Here is a 16,869-nt window from a genome sequence, read left to right as displayed (position 1 = left end):
GTGAATATGGGTTAGAATATATCAAAGTTCTTTCTTTATACTATTCTTGCAGCTTTTCTGTATGAAAATATTTCAAAATAAAGTTAAAAATGCAATCAACCCAAACCAAACCAAACCATCCCCCCACTGCATAATCAACACACATACATATACCTTCTTCCTGAAGTATGATATTTTAACATACCTTTTAGAAATAAGATAAATCTTAGCTTATCAGGCACAAGTTTGTTTTATTTACAAGAAATAACATGTACAAACTGTAAAACTGTGAAGTTGCAAACTGTAGTTCAAGTTCACATTTCAATTAATCTTTGAGCAGGTATATGCTTTTTAAATATCCTCTAAATTAGAAAATTCTTGTGTCTGAAATAAGTTTTTATATGAAGTCAAATCCTTGTGACTTAAGGACGGCTTTACAGTCTGAAGTGATTTTAGAAAGTGCTCTTGTTTCACAGCGGTTGCTTCTAGTCCATTTTCTTGCAGAGCCAACAAGGCAGCCTAAGAGAGACAATAAGAAATAGTCTGCTTCATTTTTGTTTTATAACATATAAAGTCCGAATGCAAACAGCTCAGTCCCACTGCATAGAACCAAATTCCTAACAGCCAGTATTCATAACAACCAAAACATTAAGCTAAAAAGTTAGCACTTAAAAGTCCTCATAGCAGAACTTTTCTTCTACATTAATCTCTGGCCTTAAACAGGAAAAAAGGAAAAAGTTGCAGAATAATACATACATTATGAGCCCACATACATATCTGAAGATCAGAGACTACCTTCCTGACCCGAGACTAGGAGTTTCCAAACAGGGACACAGCACTGATCACAAAGGAACAGATCACACACACACACACTTTATGACCCAGCAATTCTCTTTGTCGATATATACATGCATGAAACAGACACGCATACACATGTATACCAATAGACATGTACAAGATTGTTCATAGCAGCACAGTTCGTAAAACAAGAGGTAACCCGAATGTTCAGGAGTGGTTTCCTTTGGGATAGAGAGTGGGAAGGCCCAAGGGAGGCTTCTGGGGTGTTCATAATACTCTTTTTTTTTAAGGTTTTATTTATTTTTAGAGAGGGGAAGGGAGATAGAAAGAGAGAGAGAGAGAGAAACATCAATGTGTGGTTTGGTCTCATGCGGCCCCCACTGGGGACCTGGCCTGCAACCCAGGCATGTGCCCTGACTGGGAATCGAACTTGTGATGCTTTGGTTCACAGCCCGCGCTCAATCCACTGAGCTACGCCAGCCAGGGCCATAATACTCTTTTTTTAAGCTAAGTGGTAGATATACAAATGTGTTCACTTTATGTTGATTCAATAAACTGTACCCTTATGATCTATGCATTTTTCTGAATGTTATATTTTAAAGAAGTTTATGGAAAGAATATACGCACCCCTATGTCCATTGCAGCATTATTTACAATAGTCAAAATATAGAAGCAACCCAAGTGACCCTCAATAGACAAATAGTTAAAAAAGCTGTGGTGCATATATATACAATGGAATATCACTTGACCATAAAAAAGAATGGGATCTTATCATTTGCAACAGTATGACTCACAGGTATAGAGAATAGATTGATGGCTGACAGAGGGGAGCGGGATTGAGGGACTGGGTGAAAAAGGTGAAGGAATTAAGTACAAATTGGTAGTTACAAAATAGTTACAGGTGTGTAAAGTACAGTATAAGGAATGTAGTCAGTAACTATGTATGGTGCCAGGTGTGTCCTGAGAATATCAGACTACCAGGGAAAGTATGGCTGTCTAACCACTATGCTATATACCTGAAACTAATAAAAAGTAATATTGAATGTAAACTGTGATTGAAAAATAAAATTAAAGAAATAATAAAATTTATTTAAACTGAGAAAAAAGTTTATGGAAAGGGAAAAACATGGACAATGGCTTCTTTTGTCCTCAAAATAAAGTCTAAATGCCTTAAAATGGCTTAGAAGGACCTGAGTGATCCAGCCACTGCCCACTTCAATAATGTCATGTCATTTCTTGTCTCCAATCGTCTGCATATTTTATTCCCTCTTCCTCAAACACTCCCATTCCCTCCCTTAGTAACTCCCTCATCATCCTCCCAGTTCCAGTTCACACACCCTCTCTCACAAAGCCTTTTATGACACCCAAGTCTGGTGTTCTTCCTAGGTGCTTCCACAGCACCCTAAACCTCCCCGACTCATTACATATTTTCAGTTGCCAACTCAGTGTTAAGATTTGCCTCTCCGCACACTCCCCCACCAACCTAGAAGCTCTGTAAGGGAAGGGCTGCTGCCGTCTGTTTCGCCTTGCCGGGCGCCTGCCACACAGACGTCTGTCAGTAAATGCTGCTGACTGAATGAAGAGCTGAATAAAGGAAGAAATGCTTTGAACCCAACATTTCTCCACTAATGAACTTACTTCTTTGCAGAGGTTTCCAAGATCAGCCCCAGAGAAAAAGAGGGTTTCTGCAGCTAGGCTTTCTAAGGAAACATCAGGCCCCACTGGCATCTTTTCTGCATAGACTTTCAAAATGGAAAGCCTGCCCTGGAACAAAATATGACATGTTTATAACCTTATAACATTTCTGTTTGACACATGCTATATTAAAACATTTCAAGTTAGAGTTTCCTATTATATTACATAGAAAGGGTATGTATTTAAGAACCAAACAGTAAGAAAGAATCACTTCTGAAGAGGTAAAAAAGATGAACTCATCAACGGCTCATGTTACAATGGTAAAAATGACATCATGTGTGGATGATACCGGCCAGCAGTATCCATCTCGGCTGCGGATGCTCGTCGAAACACGAGAAAAACATACACAGAGACAACCCTGTGGGGGAATAGGGACAGAAGGGCCACTCTCTCTAGTGGAGAGCATCATGGCCACTCCCTCTAGCCGTATCCATCACCAAGCAGATTTTTATTGAGAAAACAGACTTAGTTTGTGGATTCACAGTCTGGCAGAAAAGATCAAAAGATGTAGGTGACTTATAAAGGTGCAGACAGAACTCCTGCTGTGATTCTGGGCAAAGTTTGGGGTTTTAACATATGAAAGGACTATAGATTCCAAAGGTTTCCTGTCTGTGCCTGAAAATTCCAAGTTAATAACATCCTCCAGCAAACAGATCTCACAGGATCTTGCATATTCTATGTTCCAGGCCTGATTACCCCAGGGGTCCGCCACTTCTGGTCTGGACTGCACTGCCCCTGCAGGCCTGAAAAGAGCAGAAGACAGAGGCAGCCAGGAGACTTGGATTTCTCACATCTAAGAACAAGGACTCAGGCTTTGACAAAGCCAAGGGGGCAGGGGTTGATGTCCATCACCCCTTCATTTCCACAGCCCCGAATCTCTTCCCTTAGGGCATTCCCACATGATCGCGTCTGCCTTAGATTCATTCTCTTTCTTAGAGAATTGTTACCTGTCATTGACTGCCGACCATGCAAAAGGGAAGCCAGGCATTAGAACAGGCAGCGTTCATGCCAGGGAAATAAGTTTAGTCTCCTTAGTGGCTTCTGGTCCAGAGGTCTCTCACTCAGCCTAAGTCACGGGGGGTTACAGCTTCCTGAGACCAGGTAGGGTGGTCCCCAACAATCATGATAAAATTTTAGTATTTTTACAGTTAATATTTAAAATAGCCAATCATAGATACATCTCTTTAAGAGACATGATGAATCTCTTTTCTGGGTATAAACAGTGCCATCAGACAGGTTTAAAAGTAAATACGTGAACTATCAGACACAGCTAACAAATATAATGGACATTTAAAAAAAATTTTGCATCTTTTCAAAACTTGAGAAAAGCCCAAGGAAAGAAAAAGTCCATTCTCTGTTTTTTTCACCCTCCCTGCCAGTGGCTCTGGACGGTAAAAGGGCAAAGAACTCACTGATTCTTTGGCTGTGGATACACTGTAATCTCTGACATCTCAGATTTCTCCACTGTAAAATGAGGATGCTGACCCGTATAAGCTCCAAAACCCTTTTAACACTTTAGGACTCCTCCGTTCTGGTTGCAGAATAATGGTGAGTAGACTCAACAAACTGAGTTTAAGTTCACTGAAATTACTACCTTACTTTTTGGCTTATGGTTCTCTGAAAGCAGGGCCAGAGTACTCAGAAAAAGCAGATGGAAAAGATGATTTATGAAGGGCCACCAGGCAAGGAAGAATGCAGAACCCAGTCTGGGATTCGATCTGCCAGGCCCCTGAGAGTTCAGACGTTCGCAAAAAGTAAATGTGTGCCGCGATTACCTCTGCATCTGGAGGTGGAACACAAATAATCTTGTCCAGCCTTCCGGGCCGTAACAGGGCATCATCTAACACATCCGGTCTATTTGTTGCCGCAACAATCATGACATTTCGATTAAAAACTTCCTGAAACTCTGAGGGAAAACACACAATACAAGATAATGTCAATAAATCATTAATTGTATTTTTTTTAAATTACAAATCAGTAGGTCCATTTGTTTTTAAATAGGGATATCTTTTTCCTGGGACTAGAATGCTTATACCTCCTATCCAGACTACCTTCTCGATTTCAAGGTACTGCGCTAGCAAATTATTCATCAAAGAGCCACTTGCACACATGATGAGGGAAGCAGCAATCGTGAGCGAACATCTCTCCAAGAAAAGTCTTACCTCAGACCAGACAACATCCACCTGGTGTCTGAGGGCACCTGAGCCTCAGTGAATGTTTACAACCTAAATGGATGACTTGAAGAGACAGAAGCATATGACAAACACATGGAGATGTATGCCTATGAAAAGTCTAGGCTTGTCTGCTTAAAGAGAGAGATTCACTTTACTTTTTATTTCTCATTTCAGAGGCAGAAATATGACAATTAATGCCAGTTGTAGGTATATAAATCATGGATGCAGATAAGCAGCCAGGGCAAGGCCTTACATACGAAGTATGCAAAATTGTCTGTGGAACTGAATAACCAAAGTATCAATAGTTCTCTGGCAATGTGATCTCTCAAAGCAGTGAGTTCCCTCTATCTGCAAGTATTTTAGCTGAGGCTGGAAAAACACCTGTAAGACACTATTGAGTAATCCCTGCATTTTGAGATTTGATTAGAAAATTTCATGGGTCCCTTCTAATTCTAGTGGCACATGTTCCTAAGGAGCTGTAAGACTTTCCTTCCAGGAAACAATTTTAAAATTTTAAACAATTTTAAAAATGGGAAACAAGTAGTAACAGGAAAAGAACAAAAGAAAAATTATCTGTCAGGGACTATTTAAGATACCAAACTCTATCTGGAAAAGACTCAGAAGGGAAGAGAGGACTTCCAAAGGTCATTTTAACTTCATTATAACTAAGCCAGTTACATTTTAAAAAGCGAGGTTTATTCTTAAGGATACCCTTTCCTCAAGGAAACTGGAATTTTCAATTCTAAAATTATTGAAAATAATAATGTTTTGTTTTACCACAAAAAATTTACAAAGGGATGAACACTGGCTTTTCAGGATGTAGAAATAACAAGAAACGCTCTTCCCCATTAACAATATGTAAAGTTATATTTCTTCACCTTAGAATAAAATCCACATTCATGTATAGCTAAGATAAGTTATTATAAAATGTACCTCATTTTTTTCCAGCTAAATCACAATTTTACCAGCTTTGGAAAGAACCTAAACAGAGTCAAACTGAAATTACATAATTCTTTCTATTAGATGAACCCAGCTCAGGGAAAGCTGGTGTAGATGCATTCTGTTTAATGTTGGCCTGGATTTTTGGTGTAATCTGGCTAATAAATACCTCTTCATTTTTTTTCAGCTCCTTGTATTTACCCTGTTGATCTGATTTACTTCCTCTTCTCTCCATAGTTTTCAGGCCAACACCATCTAATTCATTCAGGAGAACAGAAAGAACACGCTCTTGAACACCACATCCTGTGCTGCTGACTGATCGAGCGCCCACGATTGAATCAATTTCATCCAAAAACACAATTGCTGGAGTATTTGCTCTTGCTTGTCGAAACACCTTTTGTTAGGGAAATAAAAATATTTAAAAGTTATACATCATGCCTCACTCATGTGAGTGTATGTTTTCAACATTACTCTTTTTACAGTGTGAAAAGAAGAGAAAAATTCTAAATCTCTTAGGATTGGGGAACAAAGAAATAAAACTAGGAACAATCGAGTATTACACAAGGGTTAAAAACCGTATTTTCAAAGAATTTTTAATATTAAGGAATTTTAAAAGTTACGTTAAAAAAATCACAATAAAGACACATATATATCCCCTGCCCAAGGAAACAGAAAGACAAAAGAAATTCATCAAAATGTTAATGTAGGTAGAAAGGTTACAAATGGCTTATTTATATTTTCTACATTTTCTAATAAATATGTAAAACTTTTTTTCAAATTAACAGCTTTTATTTATTTATTTTTATTATTGTTCGAGCACAGTTGTCTCCACTTTACCCTCCAGCTGTCCCCCACCCACCCAACCCCCACCTCCTACCCCCCTTGGGTTTGTCCTTGGGTCCTTTGTACATGTTCCTTGACAGCCCTCCCCTTTCTTCCCCCATTATTCCCCTCCCACCTCCCCTCTGTATAACTTTTCTAACAAGAGAAAAGCCAGTTACATATTAAAAAACAAGGTTTATCCTTAATGTATAAAATGAAAAATTCAAAAGTACACTTAACTGCATGGGGGAAAATAAACAAACCAACCTGAGACAAGAGTTTTTCTGAGTCTCCAACAAAAGGTGAAAAGAGATCAGCTCCACTCACAGAAACCAAAGAGCAACGGCAGCTGGTGGCCAGGGCCCGCACCAGGGTGGTTTTAGCACATCCAGGGGGGCCACAGAGGAGAACGCCCTTTGGTGGTGGCAGGCCCATCCTAGCAAATTCATGCGGGAATTTCAGAGGCCATTCGATGCTCTGTAGTACACAAAAAGAGATGGTCATTTTAGTAAAACAATAAAACATCAAATAATTCAGTAAATTCATTTGTTCACTCAACAATTCTCAGGTACCCATTTTGAGCTGGAAAAGTAGTCTATTCTCCAGAGCAGCCAGAGATGTTGTAACCTAAGTCAGGGCACATTACTTCCTTCCTAAAATCCTTCCATGACTTGCCATCAGAATTACAATTAACCCCAAATCCAAACTCCTCACTCACCACTGCTTACAAGGCCTTCCATAACCTATTGCCCAAACACCCCAGACCATTCCCATCTCTGGTCCTTTAGCTGCTGTTCTCTCTCTGCCTGAACACTCCCTCAAGATCTTTGTGCGGCTTTTCCTCATCATTCAGGCCTCAGTTCAAATGCCATTTCCTCCAAGACGTCCTCCCTAACCTCTCTAATTAAAGCAGACCCTCCTTCTCCTAGTTACTCTATGCTACTGCCCAGCTTTTACTTTTGGAGCACTCATTCGTGCACTACCTGAAATGATTATTTTTTCCATGCTGGGTTTGTTCAATTCTGCTTCTGCTAGAAAATAAGTCGACTTTACCTCTAAATCCCCAGCACCTAGAATGACACCTTCACAAAGCAGCCACTTGATAAATGTTAACTAGATAAACAAATCTTCACTACCTCTTAGGTAGATACTTTTATCATTATCATTTTACAGATGTTGACACTCAGGCTTAGAAAAGTTAAGTAACTTGCCCAGGGCTTACTGCTAGTGAGGTGGCAGAACTGAGACTGACTGCAGGCAGTGCAGATCAAGAGCAGAAGCTTTTAACTTCTGTTATATTGCTTCTCTACAAAAAAGGGATAAGACAAGACCTCTGTACCTAGGCAATTCATATTTTAGTTGAGAGACAGGCTTGTACACTAACAACCAGGTGAGAGAAGGGACATTCCATGGAGAAGAAACACTACGTACAGGGAGACACCCAATGCACCCGCCAACAGTAAGCAGGAACAGAAGGAGGGTGGGGGAACCAAAAAGCAACGGAGTTGAAATGGAAGGAGGAGTCACGTCACAACAGGCCTCATGAGTTTTAGGCAACATTGAGGAAGCAATACACACAATAGACTAGAAGGAAATGAAACTAGAGGCAGGGAGACCAGTTAAAATTCTCTTGTAATGACTCAGAGTACAAAATAATAAGGCCGGATGTGTCAGAGGCAATGGAGGTGTACAAGGGATGGATTTAAACATAAGATGTAATTGTGTTTTACGCAGGGACTAAGTTCTAAATCCAGAGGGGAAGTTACATGCATACACGCTATGACCCTATACATTTAGAAGACAGGTTTCTGACTCTTGGGGGTGGGGTGGCTGGCTGTATGCACTGAGGCAGGGAATCCAGGTGACAGGAGGTGGAGTTGATTAGCTGAACTTGGAACAAGCTGAGTTTGAGATCCCAGGAAGTTATCCAGTAGGTCAACAGATAGGTAGTTCTGATAATCAAAAGAAGTACCTATGCAGAATACAAAGATTTTTGAGTTAAGTTTTCAGAGGACAGTTGAAGTCTTGGACATCAAAATCATGGACTCATTCACGGAATGCAAAAAGAGGACTCCCAGGAGCTTGGAACACTAACATGTAAGGTATGGGAGGGGAGTGTTCAGAAAGGCAGGAAAGCTTAACATCTCAAAGCTAAAGAGTTTCCAACTGGAAGGTGTGGCTAATCTCTCACATATTTTGTGAAGATTAAATGAAACAATGTATGTAGAAAATCAAAGCATATCGTAAATGCTTAACCATGGACACAGCAATGCCAGGGGGTTCACTGTAGCTGTAGCTCCCAGTAAAGATGAATAAATTATAATAGATACTTACTGATCAGTCTTGTGTGTGTGTGGTTAGAGAAACCTAGATCCTTATGACAGGATCACAGGAAGGTAAGTTGACAAATCAATTTCTAAGACTGCAATGCAGGCAAGTGCAGCTGAGAGCTGCGTCCCTCAACATCCACTGTAGGAACCAGTACAGGCAGCCGTCCAGGCCATGCTTACTGTTTATTATAATGTTGTGCTTTTATCAGTCCCATGCCAAAGTAAAGCCCACCACCTATGTATTAGTACAGCCTGTGAACTAAGAATCATTTTTATATTTTTAAATGCTTGGGAAAAAAATATTTCATGATGTGAAAATTACATGGCTTCAGCGTCCATAAAGAAAGTTTCAACGGAACACAAGCACCCATTGCGACGTTCTGTCTGTGGCTGTTTTTGTGCTACCACGGCAGCTGAGTGGTTGCACTTGAGACTATATGGCCCACAAAGCCTGAAATATTTATTGTCTGGCCCTTTACAGATAAAGGCTGCTGACCCCTGCTCTAGATTATGAACTCTTCAAAGCATAAAACAAACAAAAAGAGAATAAGGTAGGAAAGTGTGAAAACTACTATTTGATGCCTACAGAAGTCCAATTAAATAAAGACCGAGAAGTGATCACTAGATTTAAACGTTGGGATCAAATTAGTGATGGCAGGAAGAGCGGTGTCAGCACTGCCTGCTTGCACCATAAACACACTGATTACACTTAAACTGCAATATTCTGCTGGCTTAAGCAGCCCCCGTCTCACCTGTTTTAACTTCAGTTTCACATCTTCAAGGCCACCAATCTGCTCCCAGCCAACAGGTTTGATGTCCATCAGCCCAATGACACTTCGAAATGATGAAGGCTGAATCTTTTTAAAAGCTTCAAGGAAGTCTGTTTCATCAATCATTGGATTGTCCTGGTTCTGAAGAAATACACCCAAAACAAAATCAAACCAAAAATGAGGTGAGACTTTTTTGCATAATTACTTTTTCTATCCTCTTTAAATTTGTAAACCTATTTTATCATTATAAAATTTACACATATGGTACAAAAAATTACCCCTGCAACATTCATCCCCAGAGGATGTCAGCAGTCTCCCCTGTCATACTGAGTTCTCCCAGTATGTTTAATAATCATAAGCATGCGTATATCCTTGCAAACAGATAACACAAATGGGAACATACCATACATATTAATTTGTACTTTTTTCACATATCTTAGAAACCTTTACATGTCAACTAATACAGCACTATCTCACTCCTTTTTTTCTGCCTCACTTTTATATGTCAAGTACTTTAAAAAAAAGATTGTGTTTATTTATTTTTAGAAAATGGGGAAGAGAGGGTGAAAGAGAAGCAGAAAAACATCAGATGTGTGAAAGATACATTGATGGGTTGGCTCTCACATGCCCCCAACCAGGGACCTGGCCCACAACCCTGGCATGTGCCCTGACTGGGAATTGAACTGGTGACTTTTCGGTTTGTGGGAGGATGCCCAACCCACTGAGCCACACCAGTCAGGGCTACGTGTCAAGTATTCTATGTCATTTCCTCAAAGCAGAACTGCAGAGCTTAAGAACATGTACATTTACAGTTGTGACAGCTATTACCAAACTGTCCTCAAAGCTGCACCAATAAACAAAAAGGTGCTGTTCTCCCCACACCTCTCTGACACTGGACATCACCAAACTCTTAAATTTCTCCCATGTGACAGAGGAAATAGGACTCACTATTGTGTTAATTGAATTTCTTCAATCAAGAGTGAGATCGAGGGAGTAAAGGGATTAGAAAAAGACCTTTTTTGGAACCATCATAATAAAGGCTTTTCCGAGCAAGAATCATTAATGGATTCTAATCTAGGGGAGGGAAAGTTTGACAAGAAGGATGTTTGCATCACCTCAGAAGGTCTCCGCATAGATTTATTAGTTGCAAATGGAAAGACAACAGCTATATAGTGGGGAAACTGGACAAAACCTTGACTGGTTGATCACATCAGTCACCACTTAGGGGCATCTTGTGCCTCCAAATGTAATACCCTAAGAAGGACACACTGCACTTATGCAGTATTCCCACAGGCACGCATAACCTAAATTTATGAAGAAACATTAGACAAACCCAGCCTGAGAGGTATTCTATAAAATCACTGACCCGCATCCTTAAAAAATGTCAATCTCAAGTGTCTCTCTCTCTCTCTCTCTCTCACACACACACACACACACACACACACAAAAGGCTATGAAAGTGTTCAAGATTAAAAATAAAAACTAAGTATAACATATTATACTGAACTAGATTCTGTACTCAAAGAAAAAAATACTAAAAAAAAATTGAAATTATTACCAAAACTAAAATATGGACTATAGATCTGATAACATTTTGTATCAATATTAAATTTCCTGAATATAATGAATACACGTAACCATACCGTGGTCATGTATGAGTATCCTTGTTGTTAGGAAACAGACATTAAAACACTAAAGGATAATGGGTTATGATGTATGCAGCCCATCCTCAAATGTTTCAGAAAAATGTTTATACATACATGCATATATACAGAGAGAAAATATTGGATTGGTCAAAATTCATTTGGTTTTTTCATAAGATGGCTATAATAATAGCACTTAGTTGTCTTTAACTTCATTTGAAACAATTTTGTTAGACTGTATTGTCACAGCTGTCATATCAGCATGCATTTAAAAAAACTTATCAAAATTGGTAAATTTTTATATAGCCATTTTAATATTGATGCCGGAAGAAAATACCCAACATTTTTGGCATATTACGGTTTATTATTTCAAACAAAGAAAAATGCAACTGAAATTCCAAAAAAAAAAAAAGATTTGTGCAGTGTACAGAGAATGTACTGTGAATGATCAAATGTGTCAAAAGTGGTTTGTGAAGTTCTGTGCTATAGATTTCTCACTGGACGATGCTCCATGGTCAGGTAGTCAGCTGAAGTTGACAGCAATCAATGACACATTAACTGAGAACAACCAATATTGTACCACTCAGGAGATAGTCAATAAAGTTACTGGTGAAAATGAAAAATGTGTCATTTAATTTACGGAAAAAACTACACAGACTTTTTGGCCAATCCAATATAAAGCTAATTATGCAAAATGTTAAAAGCTGGTGAATTCAGATTAAGGATTTAGCAGGAGTTCCCTATCTTGCAAATCTCCCTACAGTTTTAATTATCTCAAAATAGAAAGTTAGAAAAACCCGCAAGTGTAATCTTTAAAGAGAATGTTTCATGTTTATTGACCATTTGTAACCCTGTTACTGTCAACTACCTGTTCATGCCTTATCACCCGTTTTCTCTTGGATTACTTGTCTTTTCATATTGGTACATGAGAGTTGTTTCTATATCAAGGTAATTGGTATTTCTGTCATGGGCTATCCCGTATCTTTGTTTATCGTTTTGCCATTCCAAAATGGCCAAATTAGTAAACCATTTCCTTTTTTGGCTATTAGGTTTTATGGTATGCTAAGAAAGGCTGCCTTCACTCTAAGAGTATATTCTGGAGAATCTTCTAGCAATTCCCTTCATCATTCTAGTGAAGTAGAGTTTATGTTCAAGTTAAAAAACTCATTTTTATTTATAATATCTGTATCACATTTAAATATATACCCTCATATCAAATTCTAAACATTTACTTGTCCAAAAATTTTCATTTTTAATAACCAACCATTTTATCCCATTTACATAAAATGATGTTAAGTGAATATGTATATATAAAGCAATTCTGAACAGCATTCCAAAAAATGTTAATAATTATAATCTCTGGGGGAGATTTCAGGCAATTTTTACTTTCTTGATAATTTTTTATCTTGTTGATTATTCCTTATAAAGAATACTGTTAAATAACCTTTTAAACAACTTTTTTTTTTTAACTGGCTGGCAGTATCAGATACTAGATACCTGACTAATTAATCTTTAGGTAACTCCTACTAATATTTGAAAATCCCATCAATATTTCCACATCACTTATACGTACATTATTTCACTTGACTCCCATAATCCCCTCAGGCACATAAAATTCTTTTCCCTCCGTGCGTACTTGTGTTTATGTTAATTCTCATCCTTTAATAGGAATTCTTCACAAAAGCTGAACAAACTTGAATGTGTCCCTTGTCTGCCCTGGCACACACAGAGGCAATAGGAGGCCCTCAGCTGCTTGGAGGAGGAAAGAAGAAAAAGATGGAGCCAGTACCTCTCCGGATGCCTCTGTCCCTTCTTCCTTTATGCCTTTCTTTCTTCCACTTCCCCTGGTTGTTTAAGAACTCAGCCATCACCTGTGGTAACTATTCCTGGGCAGGCCCCTCCTCAAGTAGCACTGGGCTCTGCCCTAGGATGACAGCAGCTGGCTGGTCCACCTAAGCCAAGGTGCTTAAGGTCAAACCTGGAACTTCAAAGCAGAGGGAATCCTAAATGTAAATCCCATTTCCCATCTCTTGGTACTTTCTTCATCCCCTCAAAAGGCATATGTCCTCACAACTGTACACAGGGACTTGTCATTATATCTTCAAGAAGTTTGGGTTCTAAACCCAGAAGATGAGGACTTAAATTTATGTAATTCCTTCCCCAATGTCAATGTAAGAATAAAAATACATAAACTGAGGAAGGATACAAATTATCTAGGTAAAGAGGTTTTAACGTTTTAGGATAAGTCATCCTTTTATAGATTAAACAAATTCAAAATTGAGTTTTAAAAATTATAAGCCCACTACAACAGAGATTAAAACTTTGTCCCCAGTCCTCAGCATCTTGAAAATAATTTTTTCTAAAGGGGTTTAGGAATTCAAGATTACTTATTACATACAAAGTGAACAGATTTTCCAATCTATATTGTTGAAAACTATTACATTTAAGCTAATATTCTAAATACTTTTAAGAAAGGTACTCACGAATTAAAGATCTAACTGTCAAAGTCAAATTTAAGTAAAATTCCAGGTGCCCAATCTTTTCCTGAGTTAGAAAAGGTCATTTTCCCTACAAGATACTTACTAATAACAAAGGGAAATAGTATGACAATGGAAAAATCTTGGAGATACCACCTTATCCAAGAAATCAGAGTTCATGGGACAAAGAGGTATCATTTGCTACCTAACAGATGCAATGAGAAGAACACAGGATCATTCTGTAATAGTCTGTCCAAAATGTAAAACCTGAACCAAATTATAAGGGAACATTAGTCACACCAAAGTGAGGAATATTTTACAGAATAACTGACCTGTACTCTCAAAACATTAAAGCCATAAAAGACTGAAGAATGGTTCTAGATCGAAGAAGATTAAGAAATCATAACAACTAAATGCAGTGTGTAATCTTGGATTAAAAATGGTATTTTCACTTTTCCTTTTTAAATTTTTGGTCTAAAGGAAATCAGTGGAACAAATGGTGAGATTTGGGTAAGGTCTAAAGTATCGTGTCCGTGTTAATTTCCTCATCTTGATAAGTGTGCTGTGGTTAAAGTCCTTGTTTTTAGGGAATACACACTCAAGTTTTCAAGACTAAAGGGACATCGTAGCTACAGTATATTCTCAAACATAAGAAACAGCTGTGGAATGTATCAAAGTATCAAAAGTTGCAAGAAAATGTACTTACCACTTTTTTAATCCCCCAAATTAATCTGTTACCTTAATAAAAACTTAGCACACATGTTTTTGGCATGTTTCCTACCTTCTCACCATGAAGCAGAGCGAGCATGGCAGCCTCCCTACAGAGTGCTATCAGGTCTGCACCAACATAGCCGACTGTCATTTCCGCAAGGAGGCTCAAGTTGACTTGAGGAGAGATGGGCATCTTTGAGGTAATCACCTGCAGAATCTCCTTTCTTTGTTTAAGTGTGGGAGTCCCAATGACAACCTACATGCAAAGCAAAAAAAAAATTAAAGTTTACAGTTTAAAATATTTTTATCCTCATAAACATGTACAATAATTTGGTGAGCAAATTAGGAACTATTACTGTGTACTCTTAAGCATTCCTTAGATTCTGAACACATGAAAATCCCCATTTTCCAGAAGAGTAACACTGGCTATAAAGTTGCACGATGAATATTACATAGGTCATTTAAGAAGTTTTTGTTATTTTTGAGACTATACCAAATTCTAAGAGCCAGGTTCCAGTCCTTACGGAGATGATTTGAGAGAGTGGGACTAGATGGTGTGAGGAAGAAATCCACTCAAGTTCAGAGCAGAGTAAGCTAAAAATGTGCAAATATCATCCGTCCCTTTAGAATCCTACCACAAAGTTCAAACATTGCTTTGACTAAACACCATTCAAACTATGTCTGCTCTGATTTAGTTCTTCCCTGTCTTCATCCTTTTGACACATTTATATCTCGAGGCATTCCTTTTACTTTACATTCTCATTCCAAATTCATTAGGGTTTAATGCACTTGTAGACCTACTTTCCCTAAAAATTAGCTTTACTGATGACAGTACTCTTTTTCAGGACCTGCCCAATAAAACTAACCCCAATGGCCACCTTGCTTCTCGGATCAATTTGAGGGGAAAAAAAGTCCTGACACACAGCTCATATACAGACATTGAACGAACGTGTCCTTCGCATGACAAACAGCCCCATTCCAGCCTCACCGATTTCCAAACCTAAGTGACAAACACCTTGCCGAAGCCAGTCGGGGCCAAAAGGGGAAGAGGTTCCAGAGTAATGGGCTAACTAGCCTGGCCTATTTACCTCTCGGTCAAATCTCCCGGGTCTGCGCAGCGCCGAGTCCAGCGCGTCCGGACGGTTTGTGGATCCCACCACCACCACCTCGCGGTCCCCGCTGATGCCGTCTAGCAGCGTCAACACCTGGGCCACCACGCGGCTCTCCGGGGCTTGGTGTGGGCCGCCCCGCCGCGGACACAGAGCGTCTACCTCGTCCAGGAAGAGAAGAGTGGGCCTGCGGCTGGCCAGCTCCTGGGCGCGTTGGAAGACCCGCCGCACGTTCTCCTCTGTCTCCCCCGGCCGGGCGCCCTGCAGCTCAGGGACGCTCACTGCCAGCAACTCCGCGCCCGTCTCCCGGACCACCGCCCGCACTAGCTGGGTCTTGCCCACTCCGGGGGGACCCACCAGGAGCACCCCACGGGGCACTGCTAGCCCCAAAGTGGCCAAGGCGCGGGGGTAGAGGAGCGGCAGGCTGAGGAGCTCTCGCAGCGAGTCGGCCGCCTCCGAAAGGCCCCCCAAAGGCACCTCGGGCTGCGACTGCGCTACGGACGGAGGCTTGCTGCTGAGGCCGATGAGGGTGTGAGGAGTGACCAGCCCAGCAGGATCCGGACTAGGCACCCCGCTGACGATATGCAGGGCGGCCACCGGGCCGGGGACGCCGGGGCTGGCGGCCACCACGTGTCCCTGGGAGACCGGCCTGTTCCGCAAAAGCTCCTGTGCTGCCTCCAGGACCGCGGCTGGATTTGGAGCACCAGGCGCGCCCGCCCGCTCCCGCAACTCCGGCCACACAGTGAGGCGCCGAAGGGGCGGGCAGGGCACCAGGCGGAGGTGGCTCAGGCTGAGATTCCCTTGGAACTCCGGCGCCCCGACTGCCCACCCGGGGCTCGCGCACTTCGGATCCAATTGCACAAACCCGTCCGCTCCATCTCGCCGCGGCCAAGCAGTGCAAAGGCAGGAGCCGCCGTCAGGCAGCGATATCTTCACCGCCGAGCCCAAGTGCGCACCCAAGACACGGAAGGCTGCCGGGCCCAGGCGACAGCGCTGGGTGTCTCGGTCCCTAGTGTCTAAGGGTAGGAGTCTTAAGAGAGGTCCTTCAGGAAGGGGACCTGAGTCCCGAGCCATGGCACACGAAGGAACCTAGACCGAGCAAAGCCGGATAGGAGTTCCACCCGGGCGGCAAAGGCCGGTACACCGAGCGCCCAGGCCGGAAGCAAGTGACGCGCATGCACCAGGGAAAAAGTCACTAGCCTCGGAGTGGAGGCTAAAAAGGCCAATCGGAAAGGTTAGAGCCCTGAAGTATAGTCTGTTGTGGCGTAGGGTTTGAAGAAAAACACTGCCGGATTCCAGAGATTTGCGGCCGAAGCGTTCGTTACGGGCGTCTGGGAGGCAGCATAAAGCTAACTCAACTAGGTCTAACGACTCGGTGGTTTGGAGAGTCACTGGCACAGCATCCTCTTTCCCTGGCCCTCG

General features: G+C 40.9%; 1 protein-coding gene across 2 annotated transcripts; it reads right to left on the bottom strand.

Annotated features, from left to right (window-relative positions):
* Positions 1–210: 210 nt before the first annotated feature.
* Positions 211–16,589, bottom strand: SPATA5L1 (spermatogenesis associated 5 like 1). 2 transcript variants are annotated; one of them, XM_045822732.1, is made up of 8 exons: positions 15,427–16,587; positions 14,409–14,594; positions 9,490–9,648; positions 6,675–6,884; positions 5,787–5,979; positions 4,248–4,378; positions 2,416–2,541; positions 211–498 (listed from the first exon to the last, which is right to left on the bottom strand). In XM_045822732.1, the coding sequence occupies exons 1-8, from the start codon at positions 16,519–16,521 to the stop codon at positions 331–333; spliced, it is 2,268 nt and encodes a 755-aa protein (XP_045678688.1). In that variant the 5' UTR covers positions 16,522–16,587; the 3' UTR covers positions 211–330. The 2 variants fall into 2 exon arrangements, 1 of the variants encoding a protein (XP_045678688.1); XR_006783772.1 differs by lacking the exon at positions 211–498 and having other exon boundaries at positions 5,755–5,979; positions 15,427–16,589.
* Between the last annotated feature and the right edge of the window lie 280 nt (positions 16,590–16,869).

Source organism: Phyllostomus hastatus, unplaced genomic scaffold, assembly GCF_019186645.2.
Source record: "Phyllostomus hastatus isolate PE091 unplaced genomic scaffold, TTU_PhHast_1.1 phas_scaffold_501, whole genome shotgun sequence".
In the NCBI taxonomy this organism is placed as follows: domain Eukaryota; kingdom Metazoa; phylum Chordata; class Mammalia; order Chiroptera; family Phyllostomidae; genus Phyllostomus; species Phyllostomus hastatus.
The sequence above is the reverse complement of the archived record's forward strand: the minus strand, read 5'-3'. Positions and strand labels throughout refer to the sequence as shown.